The 19,325-nt window shown below is 42.5% G+C and overlaps 1 protein-coding gene across 1 annotated transcript in view; it reads left to right on the top strand.

The window, feature by feature from the left end:
* Nucleotides 1–19,325, top strand: part of SCHIP1 (schwannomin interacting protein 1) — a 709,310-nt gene that overhangs the window by 147,375 nt on the left and 542,610 nt on the right. The window contains exons 2-3 of the mRNA XM_075340674.1: nt 9,654–9,718; nt 10,940–11,020. Coding sequence (XP_075196789.1) covers nt 9,654–9,718; nt 10,940–11,020 — 146 coding nt within the window. The remainder of the gene's footprint in view (nt 1–9,653; nt 9,719–10,939; nt 11,021–19,325) is intronic.

Below are 19,325 nucleotides of genomic sequence, written 5' to 3'. Positions count from 1 at the left end.
TGTCCCTCAGATGTGGACAAATAAAAGGCCATTTCCTGCGACCCATGACAAAGCTAAGAGGTTGACTTTATCCCTCTGTAAGCTCTTGGCTACCGAAATGCTGCCTTTCCGCCTGGTGGACACACAGGATTTTAGAGACCTTATGTCTGTCGCTGTGCCCCAGTACCAGATGCCCAGTCGCCACTACTTCTCTAAGAAAGGTGTGCCCGCGCTACACCAGCATGTCGCACACAACATCACCGCTTCCTTGAGAAACTCTGTGTGTCAACGGGTGCATTTCACCACCGATACTTGGACCAGTAAGCATGGACAGGGACGTTACATGTCGCTGACTGGGCACTGGGTAACTATGGTGATAGATGGTGAAGGGTCTGCTGCACAAGTCTTGCCGTCCCCACGACTTGTGTGTCAATCCTCTGTCTGTCCCAGTTCCGCCACTGCTTCTGCCTCCTCCACCTCATCTGTGTCCTCCACTTCCGCCCCAAGCCTGCCTGGTCAGGCCACCAGCGTTCTCACTGCGCAGAAGGAATCACGCACCCCTCATTACTATGCTGGCAGCAGAGCGCAACGGCATCAGGCGGTCTTTAGCTTGACATGTCTTGGGAATAGGAGTCACACAGCTGAGGAGTTGTGGTCAGCTCTGTGGTCCGAGTTTAATAAATGGTTGTCTCCACTCAACCTGCAGCCTGGTAAGGCCGTGTGCGACAATGCTGCAAACCTGGGTGCGGCCCTTCGCCTGGGGAAGGTGACACACGTGCCTTGTATGGCTCACGTGTTGAACCTTGTTGTCCAGCAATTCTTAACACACTATCCCGGCCTAGGTGGCCTTCTGACCAGGGCACGAAAACTGTCTGCTCACTTCCGCCGTTCAACCGCCGCAGCTGAGCGACTTGCATCGCTCCAGAAGTCTTTCGGCCTGCCGGTTCATCGCCTGAAATGCGATGTGCCGACACGCTGGAATTCGACTCTCCACATGTTACAGCGACTGTGGCAGCACTGTCGAGCCCTGGTGCAATACGTCATGACGTATAGCCTGGGCCAACGAGATGCAGAGGTGGGGCAGATCACCCTGATGGAGTGGTCTCAGATCAAGGACCTATGCACCCTTCTGCACAGTTTCGACATGGCGACGAATATGTTTAGCGCTGACAATGCCATTATCAGCATGACAATTCCAGTCATTTACATGCTGGAGCACACGCTAAACACTATTCGGAGTCAGGGGGTGGGACAACAGGAAGGGGAGGAACTACAGGAGGATTCATATGCACAAGACACAACAACATCACCAAGGTCCAGACGTTCATCATCACCAAGGCGGCAGGCATGGGACCATGGGGGACAGGGATCAACAAGGGCGCATGGTAGCAGGCGAGATGTTGAGGAAGGTGAAGGAGAACATGAAGAAATGGAGGACGAACTGTCCATGGACATGGAAGACTCAGCGGATGAGGGAGACCTTGGTCAAATTTCAGTTGAAAGAGGTTGGGGGGAGATGTCAGAGGAAGAAAGAATGGTTAGCACCTCTATGCCACAAACACAGCGTGGACTTGGTCCGCATGGCCGCGCAAGACACATGAGCGCCTTCTTGCTGCACTACCTCCAACATGACCCTCGTATTGTCAAAATTAGAAGTGATGATGACTACTGGCTTGCCACACTATTGGATCCCCGGTACAAGTCCAAATTTTGTGACATAATTCCAGCCATAGAAAGAGACGCACGTATGCAGGAGTATCAGCAGAAGCTGTTACTCGATCTTAGCTCGGCTTTTCCACCAAACAACCGTGCAGGTGCAGGGAGTGAATCTCCCAGTTGTAACTTGACAAACATGGGACGGTCTTGTCATCTTCAACAGTCTACCCGTACCAGTAGCACCATATCTGGTGCTGGTAACAGCAATTTTATGGAATCTTTTCATAATTTTTTTAGATCGTCCTTTGCAAGGCCACCAGAGACAACAAGTCTGACACATAGTCAACGGCTGGAGAGGATGATGCAGGAGTATCTCCAAATGAACATCGATGCCATGACTTTGCAAATGGAGCCTTGCTCATTTTGGGCTTCAAATCTTGAAAAATGGCCAGAGCTCTCCACTTACGCCTTGGAGATTTTGTCGTGTCCAGCTGCCAGCGTTGTCTCTGAACGTGTCTTCAGTGCTGCTGGGTGTGTGCTGACAGATAAGCGCACGCGTCTGTCCAGTGACAATGTGGACAGACTGATGTTCATCAAAATGAACAAGTCATGGATCCACAAGGAATTTACTACCCCTGTGTCATCCTGGGGAGAGTAAATGCTTGTGGATTTGGAATGTCCTTGATGCAAATCAAAACATCCTGTTTCCAACTAGGGCACAAGTGCTGCCACTGATGGGGTGTCTGTGTGGCCCAATTTTTGGAAAAAGGGAGACTCCGCTTGGAGTAACCCTTGATTGCTGTGTTTTTTATAAATGATCCAAGATGAACAGAGCTGGGATCAGGAAAGACTTTGCTACCTACCCCGGTGTCATCCTGGGGACGGTTAATTATGGCGTATTTTTGAATGTGCTTGATGCAAATCTAGCTGTGAAGTGTACAACTGGGGCACAACTGCTGCCACTGAATGGGTGGGTGTGTGTGGGGCCCAATTTTTGGAAAAAAGGGAGACTCCGCTTGGAGTAACCCTTGATTGCTGTGTTTTTTTAAAAGGAGCCAAGATGAACAAGTCATGGTTCAGCAAAGACTTTATCTACCTACCCCGGTGTCATGCTGTGGACGGTTAATTATGGCGCATTTTTGAATGTGCTTGATGCAAATCTAGCTGTGAAGTGTACAACTGGGGCACAACTGCTGCCACTGAATGGGTGGGTGTGTGTGGAGCCCAATTTTTGGAAAAAAAGGGAGACTCCGCTTGGAGTAACCCTTGATTGCTGTGTTTTTTATAAATGATCCAAGATGAATAGAGCTGGGATCAGGAAAGACTTTGCTACCTACCCCGGTGTCATCCTGGGAACGGTTAAGTATGGCGTATTTTTGAATGTGCTTGATGCAAATCTAGCTGTGAAGTGTACAACTGGGGCACAACTGCTGCCACTGAATGGGTGGGTGTGTGTGGAGCCCAATTTTTGGAAAAAAAGGGAGACTCCGCTTGGAGTAACCCTTGATTGCTGTGTTTTTTATAAATGATCCAAGATGAACAGAGCTGGGATCAGGAAAGACTTTGCTACCTACCCCGGTGTCATCCTGGGGACGGTTAAATTATGGCGTATTTTTTAATGTGCTTGATGCAAATCTAGCTGTGAAGTGTACAACTGGGGCACAACTGCTGCCACTGAAGGGGTGGGTGTGTGTGTGGCCCAATTTTTGGAAAAAAAGGGAGACTCCGCTTGGAGTAACCCTTGATTGCTGTGTTTTTTATAAATGATCCAAGATGAATAGAGCTGGGATCAGGAAAGACTTTGCTACCTACCCCGGTGTCATCCTGGGGACGGTTAATTATGGCGTATTTTTGAATGTGCTTGATGCAAATCTAGCTGTGAAGTGTACAACTGGGGCACAACTGCTGCCACTGAATGGGTGGGTGTGTGTGGGGCCCAATTTTTGGAAAAAAAGGGAGACTCCGCTTGGAGTAACCCTTGCTTGCTGTGTTTTTAAAAGAAGCCAAGATGAACAGAGCTGGGATCAGGAAAGACTTTGCTACCTACTCCGGTGTCATCCTGGGGACGGTTAATTATGGCGTATTTTTGAATGTGCTTGATGCAAATCTAGCTGTGAAGTGTACAACTGGGCACAACTGCTGCCACTGAAGGGGTGGGTGTGTGTGTGGCCCAATTTTTGGAAAAAAAGGGAGACTCCGCTTGGAGTAACCCTTGCTTACATTGTTTTTAAAAGAAGCCAAGATGAACAGAGCTGGGATCAGGAAAGACTTTGCTATCTACCCCGGTGTCATCCTGGGGACGGTTAATTATGGCGCATTTTTGAATGTGCTTGATGCAAATCTAGCTGTGAAGTGTACAACTGGGGCACAACTGCTGCCACTGAATGGGTGGGTGTGTGTGGAGCCCAATTTTTGGAAAAAAAGGGAGACTCCGCTTGGAGTAACCCTTGATTGCTGTGTTTTTTATAAATGATCCAAGATGAATAGAGCTGGGATCAGGAAAGACTTTGCTACCTACCCCGGTGTCATCCTGGGAACGGTTAAGTATGGCGTATTTTTGAATGTGCTTGATGCAAATCTAGCTGTGAAGTGTACAACTGGGGCACAACTGCTGCCACTGAATGGGTGGGTGTGTGTGGAGCCCAATTTTTGGAAAAAAAGGGAGACTCCGCTTGGAGTAACCCTTGATTGCTGTGTTTTTTATAAATGATCCAAGATGAACAGAGCTGGGATCAGGAAAGACTTTGCTACCTACCCCGGTGTCATCCTGGGGACGGTTAATTATGGCGTATTTTTTAATGTGCTTGATGCAAATCTAGCTGTGAAGTGTACAACTGGGGCACAACTGCTGCCACTGAAGGGGTGGGTGTGTGTGTGGCCCAATTTTTGGAAAAAAAGGGAGACTCCGCTTGGAGTAACCCTTGATTGCTGTGTTTTTTATAAATGATCCAAGATGAATAGAGCTGGGATCAGGAAAGACTTTGCTACCTACCCCGGTGTCATCCTGGGGACGGTTAATTATGGCGTATTTTTGAATGTGCTTGATGCAAATCTAGCTGTGAAGTGTACAACTGGGGCACAACTGCTGCCACTGAATGGGTGGGTGTGTGTGGGGCCCAATTTTTGGAAAAAAAGGGAGACTCCGCTTGGAGTAACCCTTGATTGCTGTGTTTTTTATAAATGATCCAAGATGAACAGAGCTGGGATCAGGAAAGACTTTGCTACCTACCCCGGTGTCATCCTGGGGACGGTTAATTATGGCGTATTTTTGAATGTGCTTGATGCAAATCTAGCTGTGAAGTGTACAACTGGGCACAACTGCTGCCACTGAAGGGGTGGGTGTGTGTGTGGCCCAATTTTTGGAAAAAAAGGGAGACTCCGCTTGGAGTAACCCTTGCTTACATTGTTTTTAAAAGAAGCCAAGATGAACAGAGCTGGGATCAGGAAAGACTTTATCTACCTACCCCGGTGTCATCCTGGGGACGGTTAATTATGGCGTATTTTTGAATGTGCTTGATGCAAATCTAGCTGTGAAGTGTACAACTAGGGCACAAGTGCTGCCACTGAAGGGGTGGGTGTGTGTGTGGCCCAATTTTTGGAAAAAAGTGAGACTCCGCTTGGAGTCACCTTGCGGTGTTTTACATGATTTTAGAAGGGCGTGCCATGCCTATATCTGTGTGTCCTCCTCTTTTTCCTTGTCCTGCTCTTTTATTTTCGCATGAGTATATGTCCTTGTCACTTTCCCATGTGTTTGTGTTGTGTTGTGAGTTGTTTGTCACCTTTTGGACACCTTTGAGGGTGTTTTCTAGGTGTTTTTATGTGTTTGTGAATGCCTGCCATTGTTTCCTATGCGGTTCGAGTTCGGTTCGTCGAACGTTCGACGAATCGAACTCGAACGGGACCTCCGTTCGGCGAACCGACCTCGAGCCGAACCGGGACCAGTTCGCTCATCTCTAACAATATTAGTCAACTTTGTTCCAATACTGACATGACCAACGTTCTACTTAATGAGAGGTAGAGTAAAACTATTATGCATCATCTTGCCTTTTATAGATAATTAAATAATTCTTCATGTAAGTGGCACAAACATTTTTGAGGTCCCAAAAAGCATAAAAGCATGATTTGGCCTCAATCAGAAGTCCGTGTTGCACATATGTGTTGTATCCATTTTTTTCACAGTTACAGCATGTACAGATTATAACCTTTGGTATTATTCACTTATCTACTTTTTTTCACGTACTGTGTGTCCAGGCAATACACACAGAGACGTCTTTCTTTTCTGACAGCACAGATAAGAAGGACCAAATATGAGGGGCTGCTGATAAGTCTTTGGCTTTGTGATCTTTTTTTTCTTTTTATGTTAATGAATGTTACATCACATGAAAACCTTATGTGTCTAATATATGTTTTCAACATTTTGTATTTGTTGCTGTTGGCAATAGTGTTCTACGCACACGGGAAAACAAAATGGTGTAGTCTAATGTGATATTCACAGCAACTGAGAGCAGTGAAGTGATAAAATTCTTGTTTCTACAAGGAAAGTCCAAGAAGGATATTCATGGTGATATGTCGCACACATTGGGGGATAAATGCCCTTCATATTCCACAATTAAGAACTGGGTTGTCAAATTTAAAACGGGCCACTTCAGCAGCAATGATGAGGAACGTCCTGGACAACCAAAATTGGTTGTTGTTAAGGAGATCGTCGACGCTGTGCACAATCTCATACTGGAGAATGGACGAATTTTAGCTAAAGCAATAGCAGACATCATGGGGATTTCCCGTGAACATGTTTGTGTCATTATCCATGAACATTTGGACATGAGGAATGTTTGACAACAGATCAGACAAGCAAGAGAGTGAAAACTTCCCGGTCCATTTGTCAACGTTTCTGGACCGAAAATAACTTCCTGGATTGACTGGTCACTATGGATGAGACCTGGATTTAGTTGTATGACCCTGAAAACAAGGATCAATCAAAATAGTGGAGGCACAGTGGTTCTCCTCGTCCAAAGAAGTTCAGAGTGCAAAAATCAGCCACTAAGGTAATGGCGTCTGTGTTCTGGGACAAGGAGGGAATGCTGCTAGTGGACTACCTTCAAAAGGGTTCCACCATCAATGCAAGGTATTACATTGAACTTTTGGACCAATTGAAGGCAGCTCTGAAGGACAAAAGGCACGGCAAGCTGTCCAAAGGAATCTTGTTCCTGCAAGACAATGCCTCCACTCAGATGGCACAAGCGACTATGGCAAAACTGGCAAAGCTGGGCTCCAGCTGGTTGACCACCCACATTATTCACCAGATCTAGCTCCCTCCGACTATCATCTGTTTCCAGACCTGAAGAAACACCTCAAGGGTACCAAATTTCACACCGTTTCTGATGCCATGGCTGCTATGGATGCATGGTTTGAGGCATAACCGAAATCCTTCTTTTTGCTAGGCTTACAGAACTTGGAATACCGATGTAAGAAGTGTGTTGACATCAATGGAGAGTATGTGGAATAAATGTAAGGTTTCATCATCCTATCTTTTTTTCTTTCTGGGTAAAGCCAAAGACTTATCAGCAGCTCCCCGTACAAGTCTATAGATCCGAATAAAACCTGTACAGCACACAGATGGCATTGGTAGTTGCGCAAAAATATTGTGACATTTGGTGTTTTACACCAATCCCAGCCTGCTCCACCATAGCTGCCCAACAAATTCATCAAAATTGATGCAACTTATTACACACCAGAAACGTACTTCTGTCCCTGACTGGAGTAACATTTCTGGCAGAGATGCACAGCTTTTGCAATATTTGTTTCATTCTATACATGTCTAATGTGGGTCTCCACATTGGTCCCTCATTTATGGTCAATATAGCATAAATGCCCTTCATGGTTAACACCACAAGCAACTAACTATCACTATATCCGTGGTCGTAACCATGGATACCTAAGGTCTTGCAATGCCCTGAACATGAGGTAAGCAACTTAGCTAATCCAAAGAACTATACTACATTTCTAATTGGAGGAATTTGCTATTAATATTATTCCACCTACTGCATATTGGGATAGGATCTTGGAGATTGGATTACCCTTTAAAAGTCTTCATCAATATTAACTGAAATAGAGGTTTAGGCTAGATTTGCATTTAGTCTTAAGGTACCATCACACTAAGCGATGCTCCAGCGATCCCACCAGCGATCTGACCTGGCAGGGATCGCTGGAGCGTCGCTACATGGTCGCTGGTGAGCTGTCAAACAGGCAGATCTCACCAGCGACCAGTGACCAGCCACCAGCGACGCGTGGAAGCGATGCTGCGCTTGGTAACTAAGGTAAATATCGGGTAACTTAGCGCTTGGTTACCCGATATTTACCTTGGTTACCAGCGCACACCGCTTAGCGCTGGCTCCCTGCACTTGTAGCCAGAGTGCACATCGGGTTAATAAGCAAACCGCTTTGCTTATTTACCCGATGTGTACTCTGGCTACGAGTACAGGGAGCCAGCACTGGCAGCCTGAGAGCGGCGGACGCTAGTAACCAAGGTAAATATCGGGTAACCAAGCAAAGCGCTTCGCTTGGTTACCCGATATTTACCTTGGTTACAGCTCACCGCCGGCTGTCAGAAGCCAGTTCCCTGCTCCCTGCACATTCAGTTCGTTGTTCTCTTGCTGTCACACACAGCGATGTGCGCTTCACAGCAGGAGAGCAACAACTAAAAAATGGTCCAGGACATTCAGCAACAAGCGGCGACCTCACAGCAGGGGCCAGTTTGTTGCTGGATGTCACAGCGACATCGCTAGCAAGATCGCTGTTGCGTCACAAAAACCATGACTCAGCAGCGATGTTGCTAGCGATGTCGCTTAGTGAGACGTGGCCTTTAGACTACTAAAGAATCCAGTTTACTTTTTAAGTGCCTAGAAATGACAACTTTCATATACAGCTATAGAAAACAACCCATGGAGTTGGTAACTCTGATAAATGTGTATATATATTGTCTTCCAGGCTCCTAGGAATTATCCTGCCTCAAGACTTTGGCGCCATGTACTATAGGAACTGGAATGCAAATATATTATATCTATATAAAATCAACCCGAGAATCAGCTCTATTTATAAAAATTATTCATTTTTGTTAAATTAGATGTTTTGTAAGCCGCTTTTGCCTGAGGTTTTAAGAATGCAAAATAAAAAACCCACCTGAATTGTTCTATAGGCTCTGGCGTTCATTGATGGATGATTACTACGAAAATTCAAAGGCAAAAATGGATTGCACATAATAATAAAAAATAATTGAAGACCATATCCTTCCCCTTTAAGCAAAAATTGCACAGAATAAAGGAAAAGCAATATTTTTTTCCTGATTCTACTTCATTAAAACCTACAAAATATTCATGCCTCCAGCGATCCGGAGTTCAAAAAGGCACCATTTATCTTTATGTGGCTGCCAGTCATATCCCATTGTCACTCAGATGTTCTGAAGGGACTCAGAATATCTTGATGTACGCAGACATTTTAATATGAAAAGAATAATTTCAATGGTGCAAGGAAAAATCCACTTGTCAGACGTCTCTGTTTCTGAATCCTGCTCCAGCTCTTTACTGAATCATAAATGGATTAGCCACAAAGACAAATGTAAGGAGAATGGGGTTAAGGAGCAATTATAGAAGGCTGATCTATATGAGTTTATCTGCCATAATTCTACAGATAACAGTCTAGCTAAAGATATGTTTAACTCATTAATTCTGTCATGGCAATGAATGAGTTATTGAGTGACGGCAACGCTGCAAATTAGCTATTGACAAGGTCAGTCCCGGGAAATAATCAACATTGATATGGATCTCCACTTGTCTCTCCATCCCTGTCTGTCAAGATTATTGGCAGGCACTTCCAGTTTCCATATATTTCTCAGTATGCTTTTTTTTCTGCATGCTTAAAATGTATACATTATTTTTCAAACCTAAGATAAAGGTCAATTCTCAGACTGAGATTTGCATAGAATGCATTAGACATCCATTGTTTTCTTTTTTTATCTCCAGGAAGAAGTCGGAAGGTTTCAGCAGTCGTTTGAGCAAATCCATGACGGCGCCTGTTTTGTAGAAAGGTGAATTTACTCTCTTTTTTCCAAACAATAAGGACTGGTTCAGACAGGGATGTTGAATTCATAAAGTCATTAAAGCTTTGATCAGTTACCTCTAAATGGACAGTGATTGTCAATCGTACAAAGTTGCCATGAATGCCAGAAGTGAGTAATCACTGTAGGTTCTACCGATACCTTTTCAAAAAAACCCTCTCAGACGTCTGTACTCACCTTAGGGATATCTGCCATACTTGATCAACACTTCACTAGTTTCCCACTGGTCTCTGGACTTCTTGTCTAGGCAGATATGTGACCTCTGCAGTCAATCACTGGCTGCAGCAATGACCAGCACGTCATTGATTTCGTGTGTGCGGGGCGGTGTGGCCTGGAGTCTTGGGGACTCAGTGTTGCAGAATGGGCGCTGTGAGGCACGGCTCACCTTCCCTGCTGGTGCATTGTCGATGTGGCAGTGTTTGGTGCACGGTGCCATAGCTTTAAGGCATCAAAGTGAGAGACCCACTCAGAACTACGCTGTTACGTGGCAGTGGGCCTCATACAGTCTGATCAGAATGTTTAACCAAGAACTTCATGTTCAGGTGCATACATTTTTGCCTTACATCAATTTATGATTTTTGGATGTGCGGTCCATGTCTTTTTTTACAACTATGTTGCAAGACCAGCACGTCACTGTCCGACCAGACAACTCCAGAAGCAAAAAGATTCCACAGGGAACATACAAGATTTCAGATTGCAAATTGTAATAAAAAAATGGAGTATTATTTTCTTTAATTTTTTTTTACAGCAATCTGAAATTTGTTTTTAACTTAAAAAACGGCAAAACCTTTTCTAAGCCCATATTGTATATAAAAGCAATGCAATAAAAAAAAATCAAATATAACCCAGTCACTTCATTGTTACTAATAGTAACAAGGACAAAAAACAATGCAAATATAATATAATCAGCTATGTGCAGCATCATGAGTTTTTGTCCTGGGGTCATATGGAGAAAATTGGTGCATTATGTTACACCACATAGCTTTCAAATGCAAAATAAGCACTAAATGGGAAAATGACAAATGCCTTTTGTGTTCGTAAACGGTTCAGGAAATACTGTGGCTAAATTCTCAAGTGCTAATGTTCATTTATTTAAGCTTTCAAATTTGTCTGCATTAAAGAGATTTTTTTCTAATTTATTTTGTCTGTGAGTATATGACTTTAATTATGACTATTTTTATGTCTTTACAGTAATCAGGAGGACATGGATGTAGATAATAATAGTGAAAAATACCTTAGCTGTCAGCAGCCACTGGAAACCAAGGTGAAAATGTAAGTAAAATTAGTTGTTTCTGTGCTATTTCCACTTGGCACCATTTCTTATAATGACCTGAAATTTCCTCTCTAAAGGGTACCTGTCACCAGATTTTTCCCTATTAAACTAAAAGAATCACCTTATGCAGCTCCTGGGCTGCATTCTATGACTGTGCACCTTGGTCCTGACTCCCCTTTCAGACCACAAAAATAACTTTATAAAACTTGGCCGTTAAGTATGCCTAATAGGTATGCCTATAATTACCTTGGTTGGCCAGATGGGCGGGCTCATTTTCTGCTCCTTTATCTCCCTCCTGCCACTGATCGCACCTCTCCTTCCTTGATTGACGGGATGACGCCCTCCGTCATCCTCCCCGTCGCATTTTCAAATCTCGCGTCTGTACTGTTAGGTCTGCTCACGAAGGCGCAGTTCACTCTGCCATATCGCAGTCAGAGCAAAAAAAAAGCTTGCGCCAGTGAACTAAATGCGCAGGCGTGAGATTATGGGCGGGTATGAGCATGGAGCTGTGTATGATCTCACCAGCGCCATGCTCGTACCCGCCCATAATCTCGCGCCTGCGCATTTAGCTGACTGGCGCGAGCGAGGGCAGTTGTTTTCTGCTCTGCCCGCGATAAGGCAGAGCGAAATGCGCCTGCGCGAGCCGACCTATCTGCACAGGCGCAAGATTTGAAAATGTGATGAGGAGGTTGACGGAGGGCGTCATCCCGTCAATCAAGGAAGAAGGACGGGGATCAGCGGCAGGAGGGGGATAAAGGAGCAGAAAATGAGCCCGCCCACCTGGCCAACCAAGATAATTAGCATACCTAACGGACAAGTTTTATAAAGTTATTTTTGGGGTCTGGAAGGGGAGTCAGGGCCAAGGTGCAACCTCATAGAATGCAGCCCAGAAGCTGCAGAAGGTGATTCTTTTAGTTTAATATGTAAAAATCTGGTGACAGGTTCCCTTTAACCTCTTTTCGACACCGCCATAACTTTTTTTTATTTTTCCGTCGACATAGCCATGTGATGACATTTTTTGCACGATGAGTTTTTCTTTTTAATGAACCTTTTAATGTATTGTGTGGTACTAGAAGGCAGGAAACAGAATTCAAAGTGCGGGAAAATTGCAAAAAAAAAGTGCAATACATAGTTGTTTTTTAGGTTTATTATTTACCATATTCACTATACAGTACATTGAACTGGCAAATATGATTCTCTAGGCCAGTGCGATTACTGATATAACAAACATGCATGTTTTTTTTATTTAAGCAGCTCACTCTCGAGCCTGTTTTCACCTTGCTGACCATACCAAATTTTACAATTCTGACCAGTGTCACTTTATAAGGTAATAACTCTGGAACACTTCAATATTTCCCAGTGATTCTGAGAATGTTTTCTTGTAACACATTGTGCTTCACATTAGTGGTAAATGTTGGTCGATATGATTCGCGTTTATATAAAAAAAATCAAAAATTTGACAAAAATGTGAACATTTTGCAATTTTTGAACTTCTAATTTTTATGTCCTTAACCCCTTCACGACCAAGGACGCACCCATACGTCCTAAGTCATGAAGGGGTTATCATTACCGGATACTGAGTTGAGCCTGCGGCGATCCCCGCACATGTCAGTTGATTTGAACAGCTGACATGTGTGCCTAGCAGGCGCAGGTGAATCTGCGATCCACCCACACCTATTAACCCCTTAAATTGCACTGTTAAAATGTGACAGTGCAATTTAAATGCCTGGAGCGGGTACCGCGCACTTACCCGCTTTCATTGGAAGCTCCGTGATGTGATCACGGGGAGCCGATGGTTGCTATGGTAGCACAGGGTCATGTGATGACCTCTGTGCTATTATAACTCACTTCCTGTTTCAGCCGGCAGAGCGCTGGCTGCTAAAAGAGATGAGCATTTCTCTTGTTCTGAGCTGTGCAGCTCTGATAAGGAGAAATGATGAGCAATCAGACTGCTGATTCTTATAGTCCCCTAGGAGGACTAGTAAAATAACAAAAGTTGTAAAAAATAAAAAAATAAATAAAAATCCTAAAAGTTTAAATCGCCCCATTGAAAATTAAAGGATTAAAAAAATAAAAAATATACACACATTTGGTATCCCCGAGTTCAGAAACCTCCGATATATCAAAATATAGAATCAATTAACCTGATCGGTAAATAGCGTAGTGGTAAAAAAATTCCAAAATGCCAAAATTACGTTTTTTGGTCATTGCAAATTTTGAGCAAAACGTAATAACAGGCGATCAAAACTGAGCATCTGTGCAAGAATGGTACCATTAAAAATGTAAGCTAAAGACACAAAAAATAAGCTGTCACTGAAAAATGAGAATACTACAGATCGCGGAATATGGTGCAAAAAGTGCGCCACTTTTTTTGGAGAAACTTCTGAATTTTTTTAATCCCTTAGATAAAAATAAACCTATACATGTTTGATGTCTACAAACTCATACCGACCTGTGACAGCTCACCAACACATCAGTTTTACCATATAGTGAACATGGGGAATAAAATATCCCAAAAACAATCATGCAATTGCACTTTATTTGCAATTTTTCCATACTTTTTGCCATTTTTTTAAGTACACTATATGGTAAAACTTATGGATTCATTTAAAAATACAACTTGTCCCGCAAAAAACAAGCCCTCATATGGCAAGCTTAATAGAAAAATTTTAAAGTTACGGCTCCTGAAAGAAGGGGAGCAAAAAAAAGAAAAAAAGAAAAATGGAAAATCGCCCAGGGGTGAAGGGGTTTAACCAGATAGTTATATTACACAAAATTATTAATAAATAGCATTTGCCACATGTTGACTGTATATAAGCACCATTTCTTAAACATAATTTTTTCGATCAAAATTTACAAAACCAATTTTATTAGGGACCACATTACATTTGAAGTCACCCTAAGGGCTCATGCGCACGTAACTGCTGAATATTCTGCAGAGATTTGACAGCACATGTGCGCTTCAAATCGCTGCAGAAACACTGAATAATGGATGCATTTTTTTTGTAGAAAAAAAGCCGATTTTATGCACTATGGCTGCTGCTCCACCATAGACCGAGTGGGAGCTGTATCCATAGCGCACGGAATAATTGACATGCTGCTTTTATGAACGCACGGATTTGGGTCAAAATTTTAGCATCCAAATCGCTGCGTTCATAAAAGCAACGTGCGCACTTGTCATGCACAATCTACATAGATTGTGCAGGGGACGCAGGACGCATGCATTTACTCTGCAGTGCAATACGCAGCATAAATACATGCAATTACGTAACGTGCGCATGAGCCCTAAGAGGCCTATGTGACAGAAAATACCCAAAAGTGACACCCCGTAAAGTGTTCAAAACCACATTAAAAAGTTGTATTGACCCTTTAGTTGCTTCACAGGAACTAAAGCAATGTGGAAGGAAAAAAAAGAAAATTTTACTTTTTCCTGCAAACATTTTGCTTTATCCGCAAATTTTCATTTTCACAAGGCTAGGAGGAAAAACTTTACAAAACTATTTTTCCTTAGTACACTGATCCCTTATATGTAGTGGAAAACTAGTGTTTGGGCTTCACGTCAGGGCTCGAAGGGAAGGAGCACTGTTTGAAATTTGGAGTGCATAATTGCCTGGAATAGATAGAGGAAGCCATGTCGCATTTGCAGAGCCCTTGATGTACCTAAATAGTGGAAATCCCCCATAAGTCACCCCACTTTTTTTAAATTAAACTCCTGAAGAAATGTATCTAGTGGTATTTTGAGCACCTTGAACCTACAGGTGCTTCAGAGAATTTTATAACATTGAAGCGTGAAAATGGAGCGTCATTTTGGCTGGAATATATTGTGGATGCCATGTCACATTTGAAGATCTTCTGACATGCCAAGAGAGAAGAAACCCCCAACACGTTAACCAATTCTGGAAACTAAACCTCTCAAGGAATTCATCTAGCATTTTTAACTCTTAGATGATTCACGGAATTGTATAACATTGAGATGAGAAAATAAAAATTAACATTTTTTCCACTACAATATTGCTTTGCCCCCAAAGTTTTAATTTTCAAAAACTATGTAGTAATAGGATAAAATGGACCTTACAATTTGTTACACAGTTTCTCCTGAGTTTACCAATAAGCCATATGTGGTCAAAAGCCATTTCTGAGGCACAGTGCAAAGCTCAGAATGGAAGGAGGGCCATATTGGAGTTCAAATTTAGTTGGAATGGTTTGTGGGTGCTATTTCAAATTGACAGAGCCCCTGACCTGCCAGAAAAGCAGATTCCCTATAAGTAACCCCATTTTACAAACGTCACCCATCAATCAATTCATCTAGGTGTGCAGTGAGCATATTGACACCACAGGTTTGCCTCGAAGTTTTATACTATTGGGCTCTGAAGAAAGAATACTTACATTTTTTTCACTAAAATGTTGTTTTAGCCACAAGTTTTTAATTTTTTTAAGGCCTAATAAGAAAAAATGGAACCCATAGTTTGTTGTGTAATTTTTCCTGAGTGTGCCAATACCCTCCATATAATCAGAAACTATTTTTGAGGTACACTGCAAAGCTAAGAAGGAAAGTAGAGTCATATTGGACTTCAGAATTTGCTGGAATGGTTTGCGGGTGCCATGTCACATTGGCAGAGGTGCCGGAAAAGCAGAACTTCCCTCACGTGGCCCCTTTTTACAAACTGCACCCCTCAATTAATTACATAGTTACATACTTACTTAGGTTGGAAAAAGACCTAGGTCCATCTAGTTCAACCTTCTTCCACCAATTCTACATTTTGTCCCTAAGGCTAATTTTACACATCAGTTTTTGGCATCAGGCACAATCCGGCGTGTGCCTGATGCAACGGATCCGGCGCAGAATATGCAAAAACTGATGTGCCTGATCCTTTTTTTTGACGGTTCCAATATACCTGATCCGTCAAAAAACGGATCCGGCACATCCGTTTTTTGCATCCTTTTCGTCCGTTTTTTGTTGCTGGATCCGTTTTTTTCAATACATTGGAGCATGCGCAGTTTACAAAAACGGATCCGGCAGCTGCATCCGTTTTTTAACGCATTACGCCGGATCTGGCGTCCACAGGCTTCCATTGTAAAACACGCCGTATCGCGCCGGCGGGATGCGTTTTTTTTGCCGGACAAAAAAACGTTACAAGATATGTTCCCTCTGGCCGCCACTTTAGGCAATTATGACGGATCCGGCAAAAGCCGGATGCAACGCAAGGCCATCAGGCACAATCTGGCGCTAAAACAAATCAATGGGGAAAAATGGATCCGGCGCTGGATCCGTTTTACCCGTTTTTTTCCGGATTGTGCCTGATGGAAAAAAACTGATGTGTGAAATTAGCCTAAGTCATTTATAACCAACAATGTTGTGTGTACTGAGGAAATCATCCAGCCCTTTTGTAAAAGCTGTTATAGTATCTGCCATTACTACCTCTTGTGGTAGGTTATTCCACAGTCTGACTGCTCTAACTGGAAAGAACCCTTTCCTATTTAGCTGCCAGAATCGCTTTTCTTCCACTCGCAGTGTATGCCCTCTGGTCCTTAGTATTGTCTTTGGAAGAAATGTCACGTGCCAGTCCTTTATATTGACCACACATGTATTTATACATATAAATGTGATCTCCTCTGAGATGTCTTTTTTCTAAGCTAAACATATCTAACTTTTTCAACCTGTCATCATATGGGAGGCCTTCCATTCCTTGTAGTAGTCTAGTTGTCTACCTTTGAACTGACTCTAACTTCTGAATGTCCTTTTTAAAATGTGGAGCCCAAAACTGGATCCCATATTCCAGATGTGGCCTTACAAGTGATTTATAGAGGGGTAACAATACATTGGGATCACGGGATCTAATCTCTCTTTTTATACACCCTAGAATCTTGTTTGCTTTAGCAGCTGCTGTCTGACATTGAGTGCTGCTGCTCAGCTTATTTGTAATGAGAATACCCAAGTCCTTCTCCTGTTCTGTAGTCCCAAGTTTACTTCCATTTAATGTATACATAGCTATAGGATTACTCCGTCCTAGGTGCATTACTTTACATTTTTCAACATTAAATCTCATTTGCCAAGTATCTGCCCATTCTGACATCTTATCCAGATCTTTTTGTAATATTGTACTACCAAGGTCAGTTTTTAATATGCTACATAGTTTGGTGTCATCAGCAAAGACTGACACTTTACTATCAATCCCATCCACAAGGTCATTAATAATAAAGAGATTAAAAAAAATCGGTCCTAGCACAGATCCCAGCGGTACCCCACTGCTGACTATAGCCCATTTAGAGAATGTACCATTTATGACTACTCTTTGTTTCCTATCTTTTAGCCAATTCCTTACCCAGTTGCATATAGTTTCCCCTAGTCCTTGCTTCTGGAGCTTTAGTATAAGGCTATTAGGTGGTACAGTATCAAATGCCTTTGCAAAGTCCAAATAAATCATATCAGCTGCATTACCAATATCCAGGTTTGCACTTAACCCCTCATAGAACCCCAACAGGTTGGTTAGACATGACTTATCTTTCATGAATCCATGCTGTCTGTCAGTTATTATATTATTTTCTATAATATATTTTTGCATGTCATCCCTTAAAATGCCCTCAAAAACTTTGCATACTACTGATGTCAGGCTTACTGGACGGTAGTTGCCTGGATCTACCCTCTTACGTTTCTTAAATATCGGTACCACATCAGCAATCCTCCAATCCTGAGGCTCCAACCCTGTTACAAGCAAGTCTAAAAAGATTAGATACAGCAGTCTGTTGATTACAGAGCTCAATTCCCTCAATATTCCTGGATGAAGGCCTTCTGGCCCAGGGGATTTGTCAATGTTTAATTTACCCAGACGTAGGCGTACTTCTTCTTGTGTTAAATTAATTATTTTGGGTGGTGAACTTTGATTTTTCACTTGTTGAATGATCCCTGGTACAGTCAGTTCCTTGGTGAACACAGATGAGAGGTGCCTGTTTAATATCTCAGTCTTTTGTTTGTCCTCTATAACTAACTTGTTATTATATTTTAAGGGACCGATACCCTCTTTTGTTTTCCTTTTGGCATTAATGTATTTATAAAAGATTTTGGGATTTATTTTAATGTCATTGGCGATTTTTGTTTCAGTTGCTAATTTTGCTTGCATGATTTCTTTTTTGCATTTCCTATTGAGATCTTTATACTTCTGAAATGCTATTTCTGTATTCTCAGCCTTCAAGATTTTAAAATGCCCTTTGTTTTTGTTTTATTATACTTTGTACTGTCTTATTTATCCAAACTGGTTTCTTTTTATTCCTGGACATTTTATTACCAGAGGGTATAAGTTTCTTACAGGACTCTAGGAGTATATCCTTAAACTTACCCCATTTATGTTTGGTATCCCCATTTACCATGACATTGTCCCAGTCTACACATTTAAGATCTTCCTTTAATTTGTTGAAATCAGCTTTCCTAAAATTCCAGGTTTTAGCATTTCCCCTTTGAAATGTTCTATTGAATATTACTTTGACGTTTACCATATTATGATCACTGGTGCCCAAGTGCTCCCGGACCTGTAGATCTGAAATTGTATCTGGTCTATTTGACAGGACCAGATCTAGCAAATTATCTCCCCTGGTCGGTTCATCTACCATCTGAGAGAGGAAATTGTCTTGAATAGTAGATAAGAACTTCCAGCTTTTAGCATAACCAGCAGTGCTATGTCCCACTGAATGTATTGATAGTTGAAATCCCCCATAATAAATACCCGATTATTATTATTAGCTGCCTTTTGAATTTTTTGCAGCAGTTCACCCTCTACCTGTTCAGGTATGTTAGGAGGCTTATAGAAAACTCCAATTATGATTTTTCCATTATTACCCTCCCCATGTACATTTACCTATATTGACTCTATATTGTGGCAGTTCCCCCCCAATGTCATCATTCAACACAGGTTTTAGGTTAGATTTGATAAATATACACATCCCACCACCTTTTTTGTCTTTCCTGTCCTTCCTGAATGTAGTATAACCCTGTATGTTTGTCACCCAGTCATTGCTTTCATCCAGCCAGGTTTCCGTAATGCCCACCACATCATAATCCATGGTTGACATAAGAGTCTGCAATTCATTCATTTTATTTGCAAGACTTCTTGCATTTGCCAGTAGACATTTAATACTATTAACACATTTATTACTCCTAGCCTCCCTACGTTCCTTGAATGTCCCCCCCCCAAATGCTTCATTGACCCCTATCGTCTCACTGTCTCTATCTGCTCTATCTATCCCCTTATTTGCTCCATTACCCTCCCTCCCCCCAGATTCTAGTTTAAAAGCTCCTCCATCTGTTTCACC

Source organism: Anomaloglossus baeobatrachus, chromosome 3, assembly GCF_048569485.1.
Source record: "Anomaloglossus baeobatrachus isolate aAnoBae1 chromosome 3, aAnoBae1.hap1, whole genome shotgun sequence".
Lineage (NCBI taxonomy): Eukaryota > Metazoa > Chordata > Amphibia > Anura > Aromobatidae > Anomaloglossus > Anomaloglossus baeobatrachus.
This window is presented reverse-complemented; position numbering and strand designations above follow the sequence as displayed.